Here is a 22921-nt window from a genome sequence, read left to right on the forward strand (position 1 = left end):
TTATTATTATTGCGATTTCAACTTCATAAAACAGTCGTTTCTACAATCTTTAAAAAATTATATATATATATAATTAAAAAATATCATATAAATAAATAAAAACATTTACAACCAGTCAATCAACAAAGCCGTAAGGATTAAAACTAAAAATTCAAATAAAGAATAGATAATGTGCCTCACAATAAAATACAATAAAATAAATACAATAGTATTAGTCATTAAAAAAAGAGTGTATTTTTTTTTTACTTCATTCAATAACATTAAGAGAATCTACTTGAATACCTCGACATAACTATAGAATCCATAAACAAATACATGTGAAGTGTAATATACAGCTCCACCCATGTCTCAAAACAAATAAGAAATAAAATAAAATTGATAACAAAATATTCATTACAACTAATAAAATAGAAGGGAAACAAGCATGTGTGACTTGACCGGAGAGAGCATCATGAAAGGAATTTTCCACATCATCTGCTACTAATTGGAGTTCCTCCAAAGACGTTGAATTGCGGCATGAACATCCCCTGAAGTGGAAATAAGAGCTTTTATGTTTTCTTGTGTGTCAAAGAATCCCATCACTTGTAGCTGTGAAAGTTGGGTGGCAATGAGGTAGAAGATCTTGTTGGGAAGACAATGGTTCCTGCAATGTCTCAGGTTGTGAAGACAAAGAAAGGAAATCTGGATTTTGAATCTCTTCTCGGAGAAAACTTAAATCAGCCTTGCCATTTTGTTCACCATTACGACCATTAAACTCTGGGTGGGAAGGTATAAATTCTTGTAGGGCAGGTTGATCTTGCACTAATTGGGTCGATAAACTAGCATTTGGCATAACATGTCCACCCAACAGACTATCAACATTGGAATAATCAATTCTTTCTAAGACAATAGGTTCGCGCTGTATATAATCATCCTCATAAGTAGTTGATCTTCTTATGTTACTCAAGTCACCTTCAATTCCTATAAAAGACCAAGGATTGGGAAGTGGAGTAGTATTTGGTAAGGAAGAACCAGCATTTGTTTCACTACTAGTTGACCGATCCCTGGCTTGGCTGTCATAGATTCCTGCAGCGACATTTTCTTCTACAATGTCTTCATAAATGTACCTCAACGAGTTGAATCCCCCAGGAATAGATTCAACGCTACTCAGTTTGAGGTTAGCTAGTCTCTTATTTCGTGCACGATCCCTGGGATCCTTGCATCTTCAAGAATCAGGTCGGGGAAGATACAAAATACTGGAAATATTGATCCAAGAAAAACACGTTATAACAATAAATAAACAACCGCATGAAGTTTACCTTACAATAAGGTAAATCAATATTAATCAAACATATATATCAAATGCTCGCATTAAATTGATGCTATTCCTTTTTGACCTATTCTCAGTTTCAAACAAAAATAAAAAAGTGTACAACTTCTATTGGTTTGTGATTTAAGTGTCTGTAATATTGACAACATTATTATTATTATTATTATTATTATTATTATTATTATTATTATTATTATTATTATTATTATTATTGTTGTTGTTGTTGTTGTTGTTGTTGTGATTTCAACTTCATAAAACAGTCATTTCATTTCTAAGATTCTTTAAAAAAATTGTATATATAATTAAAAAATATCAAATAAAGAAAATATATAAAACATTTACAACCAGTCAATAAACTAATTCGTTAGGATTAAAACTAAAAATTCAAATAAACAATAGATAATGTGCCTTAAAAAAAATACAATAAAACAAATACAATAGTATTAGTAATTATGTAAAAATATATTATCACCGCCTAAAAAAAGAGTGTATATGTTTATCATAACAATTACCTTGTTCAATGCCTCTCAAATCAGTTAGATTTAATCAAAGAAATTACACTCGTCAAAGATTTCTGCAGAGCAGCACGGATGAAACATTTGATCATGTCATAAATGATGATCCGTAAGCCAAGTTTTTTTACCTTGCACGTCGATCTAGAGAAGAAAACATCACAAGATTTAACGGAAGAATGGAAACAACAAAAAATAGATGAAAATAAGACAAAACACGTTGGTAATTACCGATGATTTTTTATGTATATAATACTGCTTTGAGTATTATGGAATTTCCACTGATGTATCCTGATCTCTGACATTAGATCATAATCAATCCAATCATACACACAATTTGAGATTGAGAGAGGCAGGGAGGGAGAGAGAGGGAGAGAGAGAGAGAGAGAGAGAGAGAGAGAGAGAGAGAGAGAGAGATGTTGTTTTGGGGCTTCCGCCGTTGGTCCTTGTCAGGTGAATGCAACCACTAATTTATAAGAAATTCAATAGAGGAGGATTGATGCCACTGGATCGCACTTTAGTGACATAATGACACATGACATAGACCAATCCAATTGTGCCACGTGACAATAATTTTTTTTAAACATAAAAGGATGTGACACACACACATATGGAGAACAGATCAATTGGTACATGTGTCATGATTGGATTGACCAATATCATGTAACATTCGCGACATATTGTCACTTAAGTGCAACCCTATTTGATCACTCATGTGAAGCTCCTAACTTTGAATTTTCTTATTCAAAATTATGAGGTGGTTTCACATTGCACTGCATTAATTATTGCAATATCTTTTTCTTTTTTATAGATCAAAACTAGGGGTGTTCGCGGTTTGGTTCGGTTTTGAGGCTAAAAGTCATCCAAACCGCAAGATAAAAAAGCATGTGGTTTGGTTTGGTTCGGTTGCCTTTTAAAATAAAATTCGAACCAAACCAAACCAAACCAATACAATTTGGGTTGGATCGGTTTGTGCGGGTTTTTGAGACAATACCACTTTTTGTTTCCAACATTAAAATCGAGTTAAAAAGGTAAAACACAACATATTTCCAGCAATGTTTTCGACAATGTTTTTAATTTCATTCCACATTACAATTTCATTTTCACCAAACAACATAAACCAAATTAAAAACATTGACAAAAAGTAATTCTATTGCGTAAGAAATGTAAAAGACTAAGATTTTATCATTCTCTAAAAGTTCAAGTAGCACATAAATACATTTTTAAAATAAAAAGCAAAGACGAAACTTAACAAGATAAAAAATATGTCCTTTTATAAAAGTTTCCATTGAGTTTCTATGAGTATTGGTCTAGGTGACATAAATTTAATTAGTATTTTTCTTATGTTGCAGTTTGGTTTGGTTTGGTTCGGTTTGTAAAATGAAAACTGCAAACCAAACCAAACCAAACCATGCGGTTGAGGAAAAAAGTGATCCGAATACATCCAAATCAAATGCAATTTTTTGCGGTTTCGGTTTGGGTTGGTTCGGTTTGCAGTTTTTCTATTGGATTAGTTCGGTTTTGAACACCCATAATCAAAACGATATATTAAAATCAAACAGATCAGTATAACAGATATTCAAAACCAAATACAATGACACTGTTCATACAATTTGTAATGAAGAAAAAGTTTGTCCTTCATCTATGAAAAAAAAAGTTTGTGGTTCATCTTGGCAAGAAAATGTTTCCACAGTATGACTTTTATTTTTTGTCAAGTAGTCTAGTGGTTGGAGGTCACACATTTTAAATGTAGAGAAGTGGGGTGTCTGGGGTTCGAACCCCAACCCCTACATATATTATGCAATGTCTATATCAATTGAGCTAAACTGACGAGGACTCCACGGTATGGCTAAATATAAGAGAAAGCAAAAAGAAAGACTAAATTCATCTCGGTAATAAGAGAAAAAAGATAAGCATTGTTTTTTTTTTAACCTTATCATTGTAATTTATACAACTCTTCATTTACATATACATCAGAGTACATCAAAGGCAACCTATAGCTTATTAGCATCTTCAACAATACATAGCAGTGCGCTAAAAATAAATCTGCATAATCACCTAAAAATGTATTCAGTAAAAATGGTCAATTGAGAAAACGTCTTGTTTATAAATCAGCATTATGAGAAACATACTTGTAAGAAGAAGAATTTCATGAACTGTCAGAGGCTAGAATTATTCAAGCCAATTAACATCACACCATATACTTGAATAATTAGTCCCTAAAAATATTAAGATATCAGCAAAAGTCCGAAAATGAAATTAGAAGTGTGAACAAAAATCACAAATCTTATTGTAACTATGCATACCTTATTGAACACATTATGTCTAGTTCTTAAACGCAGTGGTTACTCATTACTTACTCATATTCATGAAACTTATTCCAAAACTATAGTTTCTTTAGATATTGAGAAACAAAAAATTTCTTCTAAAAAAAGAGCAAAAAGTACTTGCAACCTAAATTAGCAGATTTAACTCTTCCCATACCATTAGTTCACTGCCCTTAATTACTTGAATGAAAGATTAAAACAGATCTATGCTTATTAGTGCAACCAAATTTCAACAAAATAATGCAACTGTCATGACAAGGTAAGTTGCAGTTTTGATAGCTTCGTTGGTATAGACTCGTTGAACTCAACACCATTAGCACTTTGATTTTTTAGTGTCACAATGGCGAAGTCAAAAACAAAATGAAAAGAAGGATTTCGCGATTTTGTTTAAGAAACAAAAACATTTGCATCTTTATTCGTTGTAAATTAAACTCAATAACCAACAAACCTTTTAAACACAATAACCTCTCGATTGTTGCTTGCCATGATAAAATTCTGCAAACACTGCATATACACGAAAGCAAAATGACATCGGTCTTGTTCTCTAATGCATTTTCTGTAACACCCCTACTAGACGTATCTAGAAAGTCCAGCATGTGAGTTAATTTAGTATTGGATACATTAAAAATTTACAAGAATAAAACTTCGAATGAATAACTTTACAACAATATGCGTTCGTACTATAAAATCATAACTCATCTTTGCTAAGGTATAATAAATACTTCCTTTAAAATCCACAACATCCGACAGCGGTACGAACGAACACTTGTCGCATCATCCATTCGGCTACTAGCTTGCTAATCCACCTGATATCTGAAACAAATAAGGATTGGGATGAGACATAATGTCTCAGTGAGTTCCACCTAATCCTAGGCTATAGGCAACCACGGGGGAAACCTACGGTCACCACGTGTCTATTTTTACAACCTGATGGTTGATTATACGTGTGTGGGGATTTGCATACTTAGACGGTTGTGCATCCTAGGACCGTCATAAACCATCTTACTTGTTGTAGGCTTACTATTATCATATGTGTCATGGCGGTCAAGGGATCCTAGGACCGCAACTCAAGATACGTTAAACGTATCAAGACTTATCTTAACATATTCATGACACAATCCTAAACCGGACGATTAGGGGAACCTAAGATCGTCATCGGCATAACCTTCTTTACTTGATCTATTTCATACCTTATACTTGTCTAATAGCATCTCGTGCTATTGCTCATAACATAATTGTAATAACCCTGCTTAAAAACACTCTCAATTTTATGTTAGTTATTTTTATCTTTGAGACTTAAGTGGGGGCAAATTGGTAATCTTGCCTTACAAGATATTTTAAAAGACAAATACCATTTTTTTTCCTCATTATTTTTTTCTTCTCATTTTCCTTATCTCTCTAGAATCTTGTCTTCTCATCCCTTTTTTCTTTCTAACTCCCTCGGTCATCTCTTCATTCACCCCAATCTTATCAATTTCATCTAACACTCAAATAATCAACATATAATGGTGTTTATATGATCTTTGAATACTCTAGATGAGAAGCATGCTGAATTTTTCTCCTTCTTTTCCACTTTGTCACGACCCAAAAACAATCATCGTGACCGGCGCACGAACTAGATCATTCTAGCCCGGCAAGCCTATTAAACAAATTTGACAACTATAATAAATAAATAAAAATTCTAATTTGAATTTCATTTCAAAGAAATGTTCACTGAATTTCGACAGAGTTTCCTCTGTATTTTCAACATTTCCAAGATGTAAATCCTGTTTTAAAAAAAAACCTGTTCTAACATATTCTTCATATATATAAAGTTTGACATTAGTCTATAATCATTTTCTATGTCATCAAGATGCGTCAACATTAACGTTAATCAATTCCATAATCTAAACAAATGGCAATATCCATATAATAGAATGGAACCTCATGAATTCCATTAACAATAGCAAGGACAAAGTGAGTCCTTTCTCCCCATAGCATCAGAGGAATCAATGCTCTGCTCGGCACCAATTCTAAAATTCATTTCAGCAACAATAAACAATCATATAACAAATCAAATATAATCATAATCATCACAATCATATCAATCACAACCAGATATCCAAAATGTCGTGCTCTGATATAACCTATACTTTGACATACTTATCTGAGTATGTCTCTGATCCTTTCCGATAACAAGTTTCAGCTAATTAAGCCGGAGTTCCATAAGTAATATTCCTCATTCCCAACTATTGGTAAAATGCGCATGAAATATTTCTCTAATCATTCTAACATAACTTTCATGTTAACATGTGTATGCTATGTTAGTATTCATGTTGGAGGGTTCTTAGAATTTTTCCTTGGATCCATAATTGAAAATTTTATTTTCTTTTCTCTTTCAAATATTATTCGAATAATTCTTGACTTAAAATTTCATATCATTAATTATACATTTCATTCGTTACTATGAGCCGTACCTCATAGGCTACATTATCTCTCGTTGTAGCAAACGGAGTTTTCATATTCGTTACTATGACCCGTACGTCATAGGCTACATTAGCTCTTCGTTGTAGCAAACGGAATATACCACATTATCTCTTCGTTGTGGCGAACGGTAATATACCACATTATCTCTTCGTTGTGGCGAACGGAATATACCACATTATCTCTTCGTTGTGGCGAACGGAATATACCACATTATCTCTTCGTTGTGGCGAACGGAATATACCACATTATCTCTTCGTTGTGGCGAACGGACTTTCATAAAATATCTATGAGCTTGTTACTCATAGGCTGCATTATCTCTTCGTTGCAGCAAACGGATTTTTCATATTCTTTTCTTTTTCTTTCTTTTTCTATGAGCATGTTACTCATTTCAATTTTTCTCATCATTTCCATTTCTTTGCGATTTTCAATAATTCACTGTGAGCATATTACTCGTAGGTTGCATTTTAAATTTTCTTTCAAATCATTTCTATAAGTATATATGCATCAATTGCGTTGTTAATTTCCCTCCAACATTTATACTAACATCAACATACTTATTAACATAAAAGACATTTTAGAATTAACAAGTAAGAGAGCCTAATCATGAAATAATCATTCTTGCTATCTTATAATCATTTTACTTCAAATGTACCATTCATATGGCATAATAGAAATGTTTGCACAAAAGACAAGTAATTCATAAAATGGTCTGATTATTCGTATTATCTTAATAATCTAGCATAATCATAATCGATCTTCAAAGGTGGGTTCTAAGCTAAAGGAACTCACCTTAACATTTTTATGAAGTCCCGACGCTCCTCAAGTCCCATTTCAGCTCCTGCTATGCCCCATAAGCTCTGTTTTTGCCAAAACAGCTTAACTGCAGCTTATGGCTTCTGTACGCTCCCATTTCAGATCAGACTTCGATCCAAACTATTATTATGTCTACTAAACATATACATTCAATTCTGGACCCATTCGTTAACTAAAACTCGCAATTTAGCTTATTCGGTAAAATCTTCGTCTAAACCCGTAAGCATTTTCATGCAGAATTTAACAAACTTCTATTGTGTTTTCTGAGTTCGTTTCTAATCCAAATCACACGAAATTTATATCCGATTTGAAGGGAATTGAATGAGGAATCCATAAATCCAACAATTGCACAGGTCTGGGCTACACAGCAGCAGCATTGATTCGATTAGCACTTGTACTGCCATACGAATTTCTACTCATAATTTCTAAAGTTCAATCATAATCACTTTTAACCATATTAACGCATTTCATCTAAGAACTCAGCCTTACATACATCAACAACATACCATCAATAATAACCAACGACAACAATTCCCTAATCTATCTCATTCCATAAACCCACAACATAAATTTGTAAAAAAAAACAAAGCTTATTAGAAAGCTCACCTCAAAGCATTCTTTCAATTGATATCATAAGTTCTAAATTCCATTTCTTTGATCAAACCCTCAACCTTACCTAGATTAACCACAGCCTTATTCCTTGTCAATCCTCTAGCTTCAGCTCCTTAACTTCTTGTTACTCAACAACATGCATCTTCAAGATTAAGCTCCAAAACCCGCCTTGCCTTCCTCTCATGCTAACAGAAGTGAAGGAAAGGAAATAAATGGGAATGAAGGGTTTGGTTCGGCCAAAGTGGAAAAGAAGGAGAAAAATTCAGCATGCTTCTCATCTAGAGTATTCAAAGATCATATAAACACCATTATATGTTGATTATTTGAGTGTTAGATGAAATTGATAAGATTGGGGTGAATGAAGAGATGACCGAGGGAGTTAGAAAGAAAAAAGGGATGAGAAGACAAGATTCTAGAGAGATAAGGAAAATGAGAAGAAAAAAATAATGAGGAAAAAAAATGGTATTTGTCTTTTAAAATATCTTGTAAGGCAAGATTACCAATTTGCCCCCACTTAAGTCTCAAAGATAAAAATAACTAACATAAAATTGAGAGTGTTTTTAAGCAGGGTTATTACATTCTACCCCCCTTAAGAAAATTTCGTCCTCGAAATTTAGCGATTTGCTTGCTAATAAGCACAAATAATTTCTCCAACTTTCAACTTTAGATTCCAACATACGTCCATTACGAACTGATTCTTTCTAACTAACTAATTTAAACTGTATAGGTACCAGCCACCACGCTTCCGCTGCGTCACTCTGATTTATTGCTTCACACCTTACATCATACTCCTTATACTGCGTCTTCTGTTAAGGTTTCATTCATCTCTCAGACATTTGTTCTAACTGTCATATACTAGTCCGAGTTGATCAGGCTCAGCCAGACATGACATTTGGAATAAATATTTGGAACCCAATAGTCACACTACATCTTATTGAATTCCATTGACCCAAGGCACGATCTGAATCGACCTGCTCTGATACCAACTTTGTCACGACCCAAAAACAATCATCGTGACCGGCGCACGAACTAGATCATTCTAGCCCGGCAAGCCTATTAAACAAATTTGACAACTATAATAAATAAATAAAAATTCTAATTTGAATTTCATTTCAAAGAAATGTTCACTGAATTTCGACAGAGTTTCCTCTGTATTTTCAACATTTCCAAGATGTAAATCCTGTTTTAAAAAAAAACCTGTTCTAACATATTCTTCATATATATAAAGTTTGACATTAGTCTATAATCATTTTCTATGTCATCAAGATGCGTCAACATTAACGTTAATCAATTCCATAATCTAAACAAATGGCAATATCCATATAATAGAATGGAACCTCATGAATTCCATTAACAATAGCAAGGACAAAGTGAGTCCTTTCTCCCCATAGCATCAGAGGAATCAATGCTCTGCTCGGCACCAATTCTAAAATTCATTTCAGCAACAATAAACAATCATATAACAAATCAAATATAATCATAATCATCACAATCATATCAATCACAACCAGATATCCAAAATGTCGTGCTCTGATATAACCTATACTTTGACATACTTATCTGAGTATGTCTCTGATCCTTTCCGATAACAAGTTTCAGCTAATTAAGCCGGAGTTCCATAAGTAATATTCCTCATTCCCAACTATTGGTAAAATGCGCATGAAATATTTCTCTAATCATTCTAACATAACTTTCATGTTAACATGTGTATGCTATGTTAGTATTCATGTTGGAGGGTTCTTAGAATTTTTCCTTGGATCCATAATTGAAAATTTTATTTTCTTTTCTCTTTCAAATATTATTCGAATAATTCTTGACTTAAAATTTCATATCATTAATTATACATTTCATTCGTTACTATGAGCCGTACCTCATAGGCTACATTATCTCTCGTTGTAGCAAACGGAGTTTTCATATTCGTTACTATGACCCGTACGTCATAGGCTACATTAGCTCTTCGTTGTAGCAAACGGAATATACCACATTATCTCTTCGTTGTGGCGAACGGTAATATACCACATTATCTCTTCGTTGTGGCGAACGGAATATACCACATTATCTCTTCGTTGTGGCGAACGGAATATACCACATTATCTCTTCGTTGTGGCGAACGGAATATACCACATTATCTCTTCGTTGTGGCGAACGGACTTTCATAAAATATCTATGAGCTTGTTACTCATAGGCTGCATTATCTCTTCGTTGCAGCAAACGGATTTTTCATATTCTTTTCTTTTTCTTTCTTTTTCTATGAGCATGTTACTCATTTCAATTTTTCTCATCATTTCCATTTCTTTGCGATTTTCAATAATTCACTGTGAGCATATTACTCGTAGGTTGCATTTTAAATTTTCTTTCAAATCATTTCTATAAGTATATATGCATCAATTGCGTTGTTAATTTCCCTCCAACATTTATACTAACATCAACATACTTATTAACATAAAAGACATTTTAGAATTAACAAGTAAGAGAGCCTAATCATGAAATAATCATTCTTGCTATCTTATAATCATTTTACTTCAAATGTACCATTCATATGGCATAATAGAAATGTTTGCACAAAAGACAAGTAATTCATAAAATGGTCTGATTATTCGTATTATCTTAATAATCTAGCATAATCATAATCGATCTTCAAAGGTGGGTTCTAAGCTAAAGGAACTCACCTTAACATTTTTATGAAGTCCCGACGCTCCTCAAGTCCCATTTCAGCTCCTGCTATGCCCCATAAGCTCTGTTTTTGCCAAAACAGCTTAACTGCAGCTTATGGCTTCTGTACGCTCCCATTTCAGATCAGACTTCGATCCAAACTATTATTATGTCTACTAAACATATACATTCAATTCTGGACCCATTCGTTAACTAAAACTCGCAATTTAGCTTATTCGGTAAAATCTTCGTCTAAACCCGTAAGCATTTTCATGCAGAATTTAACAAACTTCTATTGTGTTTTCTGAGTTCGTTTCTAATCCAAATCACACGAAATTTATATCCGATTTGAAGGGAATTGAATGAGGAATCCATAAATCCAACAATTGCACAGGTCTGGGCTACACAGCAGCAGCATTGATTCGATTAGCACTTGTACTGCCATACGAATTTCTACTCATAATTTCTAAAGTTCAATCATAATCACTTTTAACCATATTAACGCATTTCATCTAAGAACTCAGCCTTACATACATCAACAACATACCATCAATAATAACCAACGACAACAATTCCCTAATCTATCTCATTCCATAAACCCACAACATAAATTTGTAAAAAAAAACAAAGCTTATTAGAAAGCTCACCTCAAAGCATTCTTTCAATTGATATCATAAGTTCTAAATTCCATTTCTTTGATCAAACCCTCAACCTTACCTAGATTAACCACAGCCTTATTCCTTGTCAATCCTCTAGCTTCAGCTCCTTAACTTCTTGTTACTCAACAACATGCATCTTCAAGATTAAGCTCCAAAACCCGCCTTGCCTTCCTCTCATGCTAACAGAAGTGAAGGAAAGGAAATAAATGGGAATGAAGGGTTTGGTTCGGCCAAAGTGGAAAAGAAGGAGAAAAATTCAGCATGCTTCTCATCTAGAGTATTCAAAGATCATATAAACACCATTATATGTTGATTATTTGAGTGTTAGATGAAATTGATAAGATTGGGGTGAATGAAGAGATGACCGAGGGAGTTAGAAAGAAAAAAGGGATGAGAAGACAAGATTCTAGAGAGATAAGGAAAATGAGAAGAAAAAAATAATGAGGAAAAAAAATGGTATTTGTCTTTTAAAATATCTTGTAAGGCAAGATTACCAATTTGCCCCCACTTAAGTCTCAAAGATAAAAATAACTAACATAAAATTGAGAGTGTTTTTAAGCAGGGTTATTACATTCTACCCCCCTTAAGAAAATTTCGTCCTCGAAATTTAGCGATTTGCTTGCTAATAAGCACAAATAATTTCTCCAACTTTCAACTTTAGATTCCAACATACGTCCATTACGAACTGATTCTTTCTAACTAACTAATTTAAACTGTATAGGTACCAGCCACCACGCTTCCGCTGCGTCACTCTGATTTATTGCTTCACACCTTACATCATACTCCTTATACTGCGTCTTCTGTTAAGGTTTCATTCATCTCTCAGACATTTGTTCTAACTGTCATATACTAGTCCGAGTTGATCAGGCTCAGCCAGACATGACATTTGGAATAAATATTTGGAACCCAATAGTCACACTACATCTTATTGAATTCCATTGACCCAAGGCACGATCTGAATCGACCTGCTCTGATACCAACTTTGTCACAACCCAAAAACAATCATCGTGACCGGCGCACGAACTAGATCATTCTAGCCCGGCAAGCCTATTAAACAAATTTGACAACTATAATAAATAAATAAAAATTCTAATTTGAATTTCATTTCAAAGAAATGTTCACTGAATTTCGACAGAGTTTCCTCTGTATTTTCAACATTTCCAAGATGTAAATCCTGTTTTAAAAAAAAACCTGTTCTAACATATTCTTCATATATATAAAGTTTGACATTAGTCTATAATCATTTTCTATGTCATCAAGATGCGTCAACATTAACGTTAATCAATTCCATAATCTAAACAAATGGCAATATCCATATAATAGAATGGAACCTCATGAATTCCATTAACAATAGCAAGGACAAAGTGAGTCCTTTCTCCCCATAGCATCAGAGGAATCAATGCTCTGCTCGGCACCAATTCTAAAATTCATTTCAGCAACAATAAACAATCATATAACAAATCAAATATAATCATAATCATCACAATCATATCAATCACAACCAGATATCCAAAATGTCGTGCTCTGATATAACCTATACTTTGACATACTTATCTGAGTATGTCTCTGATCCTTTCCGATAACAAGTTTCAGCTAATTAAGCCGGAGTTCCATAAGTAATATTCCTCATTCCCAACTATTGGTAAAATGCGCATGAAATATTTCTCTAATCATTCTAACATAACTTTCATGTTAACATGTGTATGCTATGTTAGTATTCATGTTGGAGGGTTCTTAGAATTTTTCCTTGGATCCATAATTGAAAATTTTATTTTCTTTTCTCTTTCAAATATTATTCGAATAATTCTTGACTTAAAATTTCATATCATTAATTATACATTTCATTCGTTACTATGAGCCGTACCTCATAGGCTACATTATCTCTCGTTGTAGCAAACGGAGTTTTCATATTCGTTACTATGACCCGTACGTCATAGGCTACATTAGCTCTTCGTTGTAGCAAACGGAATATACCACATTATCTCTTCGTTGTGGCGAACGGTAATATACCACATTATCTCTTCGTTGTGGCGAACGGAATATACCACATTATCTCTTCGTTGTGGCGAACGGAATATACCACATTATCTCTTCGTTGTGGCGAACGGAATATACCACATTATCTCTTCGTTGTGGCGAACGGACTTTCATAAAATATCTATGAGCTTGTTACTCATAGGCTGCATTATCTCTTCGTTGCAGCAAACGGATTTTTCATATTCTTTTCTTTTTCTTTCTTTTTCTATGAGCATGTTACTCATTTCAATTTTTCTCATCATTTCCATTTCTTTGCGATTTTCAATAATTCACTGTGAGCATATTACTCGTAGGTTGCATTTTAAATTTTCTTTCAAATCATTTCTATAAGTATATATGCATCAATTGCGTTGTTAATTTCCCTCCAACATTTATACTAACATCAACATACTTATTAACATAAAAGACATTTTAGAATTAACAAGTAAGAGAGCCTAATCATGAAATAATCATTCTTGCTATCTTATAATCATTTTACTTCAAATGTACCATTCATATGGCATAATAGAAATGTTTGCACAAAAGACAAGTAATTCATAAAATGGTCTGATTATTCGTATTATCTTAATAATCTAGCATAATCATAATCGATCTTCAAAGGTGGGTTCTAAGCTAAAGGAACTCACCTTAACATTTTTATGAAGTCCCGACGCTCCTCAAGTCCCATTTCAGCTCCTGCTATGCCCCATAAGCTCTGTTTTTGCCAAAACAGCTTAACTGCAGCTTATGGCTTCTGTACGCTCCCATTTCAGATCAGACTTCGATCCAAACTATTATTATGTCTACTAAACATATACATTCAATTCTGGACCCATTCGTTAACTAAAACTCGCAATTTAGCTTATTCGGTAAAATCTTCGTCTAAACCCGTAAGCATTTTCATGCAGAATTTAACAAACTTCTATTGTGTTTTCTGAGTTCGTTTCTAATCCAAATCACACGAAATTTATATCCGATTTGAAGGGAATTGAATGAGGAATCCATAAATCCAACAATTGCACAGGTCTGGGCTACACAGCAGCAGCATTGATTCGATTAGCACTTGTACTGCCATACGAATTTCTACTCATAATTTCTAAAGTTCAATCATAATCACTTTTAACCATATTAACGCATTTCATCTAAGAACTCAGCCTTACATACATCAACAACATACCATCAATAATAACCAACGACAACAATTCCCTAATCTATCTCATTCCATAAACCCACAACATAAATTTGTAAAAAAAACAAAGCTTATTAGAAAGCTCACCTCAAAGCATTCTTTCAATTGATATCATAAGTTCTAAATTCCATTTCTTTGATCAAACCCTCAACCTTACCTAGATTAACCACAGCCTTATTCCTTGTCAATCCTCTAGCTTCAGCTCCTTAACTTCTTGTTACTCAACAACATGCATCTTCAAGATTAAGCTCCAAAACCCGCCTTGCCTTCCTCTCATGCTAACAGAAGTGAAGGAAAGGAAATAAATGGGAATGAAGGGTTTGGTTCGGCCAAAGTGGAAAAGAAGGAGAAAAATTCAGCATGCTTCTCATCTAGAGTATTCAAAGATCATATAAACACCATTATATGTTGATTATTTGAGTGTTAGATGAAATTGATAAGATTGGGGTGAATGAAGAGATGACCGAGGGAGTTAGAAAGAAAAAAGGGATGAGAAGACAAGATTCTAGAGAGATAAGGAAAATGAGAAGAAAAAAATAATGAGGAAAAAAAATGGTATTTGTCTTTTAAAATATCTTGTAAGGCAAGATTACCAATTTGCCCCCACTTAAGTCTCAAAGATAAAAATAACTAACATAAAATTGAGAGTGTTTTTAAGCAGGGTTATTACATTCTACCCCCCTTAAGAAAATTTCGTCCTCGAAATTTAGCGATTTGCTTGCTAATAAGCACAAATAATTTCTCCAACTTTCAACTTTAGATTCCAACATACGTCCATTACGAACTGATTCTTTCTAACTAACTAATTTAAACTGTATAGGTACCAGCCACCACGCTTCCGCTGCGTCACTCTGATTTATTGCTTCACACCTTACATCATACTCCTTATACTGCGTCTTCTGTTAAGGTTTCATTCATCTCTCAGACATTTGTTCTAACTGTCATATACTAGTCCGAGTTGATCAGGCTCAGCCAGACATGACATTTGGAATAAATATTTGGAACCCAATAGTCACACTACATCTTATTGAATTCCATTGACCCAAGGCACGATCTGAATCGACCTGCTCTGATACCAACTTTGTCACGACCCAAAAACAATCATCGTGACCGGCGCACGAACTAGATCATTCTAGCCCGGCAAGCCTATTAAACAAATTTGACAACTATAATAAATAAATAAAAATTCTAATTTGAATTTCATTTCAAACAAATACCATTTTTTTTCCTCATTATTTTTTTCTTCTCATTTTCCTTATCTCTCTAGAATCTTGTCTTCTCATCCCTTTTTTCTTTCTAACTCCCTCGGTCATCTCTTCATTCACCCCAATCTTATCAATTTCATCTAACACTCAAATAATCAACATATAATGGTGTTTATATGATCTTTGAATACTCTAGATGAGAAGCATGCTGAATTTTTCTCCTTCTTTTCCACTTTGGCCGAACCAAACCCTTCATTCCCATTTATTTCCTTTCCTTCACTTCTGTTAGCATGAGAGGAAGGCAAGGCGGGTTTTGGAGCTTAATCTTGAAGATGCATGTTGTTGAGTAACAAGAAGTTAAGGAGCTGAAGCTAGAGGATTGACAAGGAATAAGGCTGTGGTTAATCTAGGTAAGGTTGAGGGTTTGATCAAAGAAATGGAATTTAGAACTTATGATATCAATTGAAAGAATGCTTTGAGGTGAGCTTTCTAATAAGCTTTGTTTTTTTTTACAAATTTATGTTGTGGGTTTATGGAATGAGATAGATTAGGGAATTGTTGTCGTTGGTTATTATTGATGGTATGTTGTTGATGTATGTAAGGCTGAGTTCTTAGATGAAATGCGTTAATATGGTTAAAAGTGATTATGATTGAACTTTAGAAATTATGAGTAGAAATTCGTATGGCAGTACAAGTGCTAATCGAATCAATGCTGCTGCTGTGTAGCCCAGACCTGTGCAATTGTTGGATTTATGGATTCCTCATTCAATTCCCTTCAAATCGGATATAAATTTCGTGTGATTTGGATTAGAAACGAACTCAGAAAACACAATAGAAGTTTGTTGAATTCTGCATGAAAATGCTTACGGGTTTAGACGAAGATTTTACCGAATAAGCTAAATTGCGAGTTTTAGTTAACGAATGGGTCCAGAATTGAATGTATATGTTTAGTAGACATAATAATAGTTTGGATCGAAGTCTGATCTGAAATGGGAGCGTACAGAAGCCATAAGCTGCAGTTAAGCTGTTTTGGCAAAAACAGAGCTTATGGGGCATAGCAGGAGCTGAAATGGGACTTGAGGAGCGTCGGGACTTCATAAAAATGTTAAGGTGAGTTCCTTTAGCTTAGAACCCACCTTTGAAGATCGATTATGATTATGCTAGATTATTAAGATAATACGAATAATCAGACCATTTTATGAATTACTTGTCTTTTGTGCAAACATTTCTATTATGCCATATGAATGGTACATTTGAAGTAAAATGATTATAAGATAGCAAGAATGATTATTTCATGATTAGGCTCTCTTACTTGTTAATTCTAAAATGTCTTTTATGTTAATAAGTATGTTGATGTTAGTATAAATGTTGGAGGGAAATTAACAACGCAATTGATGCATATATACTTATAGAAATGATTTGAAAGAAAATTTAAAATGCAACCTACGAGTAATATGCTCACAGTGAATTATTGAAAATCGCAAAGAAATGGAAATGATGAGAAAAATTGAAATGAGTAACATGCTCATAGAAAAAGAAAGAAAAAGAAAAGAATATGAAAAATCCGTTTGCTGCAACGAAGAGATAATGCAGCCTATGAGTAACAAGCTCATAGATATTTTATGAAAGTCCGTTCGCCACAACGAAGAGATAATGTGGTATATTCCGTTCGCCACAACGAAGAGATAATGTGGTATATTCCGTTCGCCACAACGAAGAGATAATGTGGTATATTACCGTTCGCCACAACGAAGAGATAATGTGGTATATTCCGTTTGCTACAACGAAGAGCTAATGTAGCCTATGACGTACGGGTCATAGTAACGAATATGAAAACTCCGTTTGCTACAACGAGAGATAATGTAGCCTATGAGGTACGGCTCATAGTAACGAATGAAATGTATAATTAATGATATGAAATTTTAAGTCAAGAATTATTCGAATAATATTTGAAAGAGAAAAGAAAATAAAATTTTCAATTATGGATCCAAGGAAAAATTCTAAGAACCCTCCAACATGAATACTAACATAGCATACACATGTTAACATGAAAGTTATGTTAGAATGATTAGAGAAATATTTCATGCGCATTTTACCAATAGTTGGGAATGAGGAATATTACTTATGGAACTCCGGCTTAATTAGCTGAAACTTGTTATCGGAAAGGATCAGAGACATACTCAGATAAGTATGTCAAAGTATAGGTTATATCAGAGCACGACATTTTGGATATCTGGTTGTGATTGATATGATTGTGATGATTATGATTATATTTGATTTGTTATATGATTGTTTATTGTTGCTGAAATGAATTTTAGAATTGGTGCCGAGCAGAGCATTGATTCCTCTGATGCTATGGGGAGAAAGGACTCACTTTGTCCTTGCTATTGTTAATGGAATTCATGAGGTTCCATTCTATTATATGGATATTGCCATTTGTTTAGATTATGGAATTGATTAACGTTAATGTTGACGCATCTTGATGACATAGAAAATGATTATAGACTAATGTCAAACTTTATATATATGAAGAATATGTTAGAACAGGTTTTTTTTTAAAACAGGATTTACATCTTGGAAATGTTGAAAATACAGAGGAAACTCTGTCGAAATTCAGTGAACATTTCTTTGAAATGAAATTCAAATTAGAATTTTTATTTATTTATTATAGTTGTCAAATTTGTTTAATAGGCTTGCCGGGCTAGAATGATCTAGTTCGTGCGCCGGTCACGATGATTGTTTTTGGGTCGTGACAATAATATTACGTAAATTCATTCTTGCAACATAACATATATAAAGTCAGGGTCATACTTGGTTAGCGTTGAACAAACATGATTATCTTGATTCATTTTACGGAGAGTCCCGGGTGGAGTAACCCCGAGTACAATCCCATACATGACCGATGTACATACATCGGACTCCCTCGGTGTCGTGCGGGTCCCTTGCGGCTTAAACCGTTCCCCTTAGGTCGAGAACCTCCCGTATCCCCCTGGCGTGGATAACAAGAGACACGAGCACCTACGTCTTGTTACTCAGTGACATGCGGGTCCTTTACGGCTTGAATCGTTCTCATCATGAGAACCCCTTGAATCCATACCTTCATGGATTGCAAGAGACATGCCACCTACTTAATTCATTTTAAACTTATCTTACTCTTATACATATCAAAAAGGATAAACCTATTCATACTTACTTACTTGATCATGCACATTCTTAATCTTAGTGGAGAGATGTAATTATCAAACCACAGCTTATCATACTTGCATGATCTTCTTAAACATACGCGAAGAGTTTACACTTCACGTCATTCCTTACTTAGGATTCTTGCTTAACTTCCTTGTGAAGAGATATCTAATCTCTCCCAACCTAGCATAATTAATCTCATGCTAACTATCTAGTTTTCGATAACTATATCAAGGCTCTATGATCTTCCCCTTTCTTAAGGATTAGCTTACTACCCGATTCAAACATAAAACTCTCATTTACCATGCTTCACCGTACTTGCCAAATACTTGTTTCATCTATAAAGAAATCTCCTTTCAAAGTTTAACAATAAGAATCTTGGTTTGAGGGGTTTTAATTTTCTTAAAAAGACTGCACAAGAAAACCGCTCGCGAAACGCCGAAACGACCTGAGGCGAGCAAACAATGGGTTTCCCCACTGTGTAGCTCGCCTAGGCGAGTAATCTTGTGTGGGAGGCGAGAAGCTGCTCGCCTAGGCGAGTAGGAGGCGAGTGGACACCCCCATTCGACCTTCCAGCTCGCTGTGGCGAGTAATAGCTCGCCGTGGCGAGCAATGACAGTCCAGCCACCTCAAAACTGATATTTTTGACTTAAAAACCTCAAACCAATCATCTCCAAGTGTTATATGACCCTTAGGATCATTAGAAACCTGTAAAACAGTCATGGAACAAGTACATACAAGTATAGCAAGCATGGCAAGAATAATGGGCAACTAACTCATACTTTAAACCCTAAAATTCATATAGTTTTCTTTGCAAGCTTAAACACATAATCCCAAGGGTGGGAACTATCTAAGGAACTCACCTATGATTTGCATTTGATTCCCAAAAGCTCCTAAGCACCAACAAGCCAAACCCTAGCTTCATGTTCCCTTTTTGCTTTCTTTAATCATACCATTCCATTTCTTGTTATTTTCTTGAACTCCAAGACACCATGATCTTTGCCTCTTCCATCAATCTTCAATTCCCATCCCAATTCAAACTTTCATCTTCAAAACCCTAACTTTTGTATCCATCCTTAAGAGGAGAAATGAAGGAAATCAAACAAAACCCAAGCTTCCTTAAGTTCAAGAGGTTCATAAGGAAACATAATCTAAAGATTACCATGGAAGAAAGAAGATTTGGAAAAGTTTGGTGGAGAGAGGAGAGGAAATGAAAACAAGCTTAATCCAAGCTACACAATCTCTTAAAGGGTGATGGAAGAACCAACCTTGATAAAGAATCCATGAGGGAAGAGATTTGATAAGTTGGTGAGGTAAGGGAAGAAGAGAGGGCCGATGGAGAGAAAGGGAAGGAGAAGAAAATCTTTCCAAAGACTAGGAGAGAGAAAGAACATGAGAAATGAGATATTTTTGGGGTTATCTCAAATAAATATCCCTTTCTTAGAAAATTACCAAACTGCCCTTACCTCAAACGTATTAAAACCGACACTGATGCTTAAACCTGCAGTAAGCTGACTTTACATAAAATTATTCTCCATACTTACCTTTCTTGAAAATAATCCCCTAACACATTCGACTGATAATATTCTGACACTGACAGGCGGGATGTTACATTCTACCCCCCTTAAAAGAATTTCGTCCTCGAAATTCGAAAACCATCTTCACATCCCTGAGATTAAACTTGTCTTCCTCAATTAACAAAATCCGTTCATACTCACTCCATAGAGTTTAAAGCATACTCCCTTCATCAAAACTAGTAATTCATCCTCTTTCTTACTCCGCATAACGAACATAACCTCTTTAATGCTAGTACCTTTTATCAAATCACAGAATTATCTTAGAACATCATGACTAATTCTTACCTTGCTTCTTATGGATTAATTGTTTTGAGTCCACATCTTAACTACTTAGCCCAACCATCAAATAAGTAACTTATAATTAGCTGAAACACTCATAATTTGCCTTGTAGTGCTTTCGTGCATCAAACTCATGTTATCTCCATAAAACTGGCATACTTCCGAATACCACTTCTTGTTAATCAATAACGATACCTATCTAGTACTTTATTTCAAGAATTTCTAAACTCTGATACTTAGGTTCTTGGAACGAACATTTACTTAAATAAAGAAAATCTCATTTTGAACCCGAATTTGCAATGGTACCTCAGAACCACAGGACGAGTCTTTAAATTTTTTTTTTTAAAAGGTTTTACAACTCGCCACAAACTTGTTTATATCAAGTTGGTCCTGAAGTCGGTACGTCTTAAGTGAGATTGCTCACTTATGGCGCCCCTCATTGGTTTCATCAATGTTCAACATTATACTTTTAAAACAATTTCGTTTCCAAGTTCCTTAATACCAATCTTAACTTTAAGTAAACTACAATCATATCTTGTCACTATTCTATCAAGTATCGTTATCATTTAACAATTTTGGTATAGAAGGGTATGTACTTCAACATGTAATTCTCATGAACCTTATTCCATTTTTTTATAACATATGTTCTTCTACATATTCAACAACATCAATTAGACAACCCGACTACTTCATCTTGTGGCAACTCTAGTCTTCTTTGTCTTATTTAAATGAAGATACACTTCTTATCCTTTTTACCTTAATCATCACTGACCACATAAACATCAATACTTACTTGCTACATCGAGAATTCCTTGTTTGTCTCATAGTACCTCTTATTAAAACTTATATTACTTTCCCAAATATTCTTTGTAGAGATTCTTACAACCAAAGTTCCATGGTCACCGTTCACAACTTTACAATTAATTTCCGCAGCGCTACTCTGATTTCCCACCGGTTGGCTTTGACTAGTTTTTCTAATCCGTTGAGACGAGTGATCTTCACACTCCTTCTATCATTTGAATAATATCTTCGTGAACTTTTCTCAACTTTCTATGTTGCAACCATCTCTGCTATCTTGCTCTACCCTTGGCTTGTAAGATTAAATCTCAAGATGACCTTTTTCTCTTGGCATACACATGCCTCACTCAACTTATTCTCGGTAATCTGAATTCATAGTATACATCCTTGATATTACATACTTATTATTTCCATGATTCATCCTTCCGACTTCCCAGGGTAGACTCATCTTGCACTCTTATGTACCTTCCTTATGCATCTGACATTACAACTTGACATTCTCTCACGCTATGTTTTGCTCAATCTTACCATTGCTTGCTCGTTAGTTTTTCTTTTAAAGGAAATTTCATAAACTAGCACACGGGCCATTGACGCTGATGATTTCCCCATTGTTTGTATATAAAAACTATACCGAACCTAGGCCCCTAGTCATTACTCTAAATTCACAGAACGAGTTGACAACACAACCGTGCTATCAAATCTTAGTTCCAGTGAGTTTAGTCTACTCTATACGAGTCGTAACAACCGGTACCTACAAAATTTCTCTTTGAATTACCAAAAATATCAACTTCAATCACCCATATGCGTATGTCTTTCTAAAATCTTGTAAACTTTATAATTCAACATCCTAACGAGCCTTTGCAAGTCAGTTAAACAAAACGTAGGTTTGAGGAATACTCATAACTCCACAAAACCAAGAACCTTGTGATTTCTTATAGGTCCGCACCACTTTAATTCTTACTTCATGTCTTCAATTTCGTGACATCCATTCTAAATACCAGAACCTCTAGACTCTTGATCTAAACTCCTTCTAGACCCTTGACACATTAACTTCCAAGGTTACCTTGAATCGAATCAATTCCGTTGATAGTTGCTCATGCCTTCTTCCTTTGAAAATCTTAGGGTGTGACATGCATTCGTCACTTGTTGTCATAAAGGTTTTCATTACTTAAAATATTATTGCGAAAATAACTCTCCAATAGTTACTGCAAACCCTTGAGACGAACTGACCGTTTTCGGAAAAACGGAAACCTCGCCCCAGGTTCGCTATTGGTGAGCTTCTTCTGTTCAACATTCTTTTCAAAAAAAAACTACTTTGCATAAA

At 34.3% G+C, this 22921-nt stretch overlaps 1 protein-coding gene and 3 long non-coding RNA genes across 4 annotated transcripts; 1 reads left to right on the forward strand and 3 right to left on the reverse strand.

The window, feature by feature from the left end:
- Positions 1-565: 565 nt before the first annotated feature.
- LOC146913171 (ubiquitin domain-containing protein DSK2b-like) lies at positions 566-4634 on the reverse strand. The gene is made up of 2 exons (XM_085720883.1): positions 4597-4634; positions 566-1202 (listed from the first exon to the last, which is right to left on the reverse strand). The coding sequence occupies exons 1-2, from the start codon at positions 4632-4634 to the stop codon at positions 566-568; spliced, it is 675 nt and encodes a 224-aa protein (XP_085577009.1).
- Positions 4635-5866: 1232 nt separating this feature from the next.
- Positions 5867-9241, reverse strand: LOC146913172 (uncharacterized). The gene is made up of 2 exons (XR_015013326.1): positions 7404-9241; positions 5867-6160 (listed from the first exon to the last, which is right to left on the reverse strand). It is a non-coding gene; the product is annotated as an uncharacterized LOC146913172 (long non-coding RNA).
- Positions 9242-12476: 3235 nt separating this feature from the next.
- On the reverse strand, positions 12477-15759 carry LOC146913173 (uncharacterized). Its single transcript, XR_015013325.1, has 2 exons — positions 14014-15759; positions 12477-12770 (listed from the first exon to the last, which is right to left on the reverse strand). It is a non-coding gene; the product is annotated as an uncharacterized LOC146913173 (long non-coding RNA).
- A 37-nt stretch (positions 15760-15796) lies between these two features.
- Positions 15797-18227, forward strand: LOC146913174 (uncharacterized). The gene is made up of 2 exons (XR_015013327.1): positions 15797-16870; positions 18079-18227. It is a non-coding gene; the product is annotated as an uncharacterized LOC146913174 (long non-coding RNA).
- The last annotated feature ends 4694 nt before the right edge of the window (positions 18228-22921 follow it).

The sequence above is a fragment of the Medicago sativa genome, chromosome 6, assembly GCF_051527215.1.
Source record: "Medicago sativa cultivar Bolivia chromosome 6, Bolivia_mono, whole genome shotgun sequence".
NCBI lineage: Eukaryota > Viridiplantae > Streptophyta > Magnoliopsida > Fabales > Fabaceae > Medicago > Medicago sativa.

What these genes read in the sequence shown, in the direction of transcription:
- LOC146913171 (XM_085720883.1), bottom strand. Translation starts at nt 4,634, where the DNA reads ATGGCAAGCAACAATCGAGAGGTTATTGTGTTTAAAAG. An exon ending in GAGGTTATTGTGTTTAAAAG is followed by an intron (nt 1,203 to 4,596) that starts GTTTGTTGGTTA and finishes TGATTCTTGAAG; the next exon opens with ATGCAAGGATCCCAGGGATC.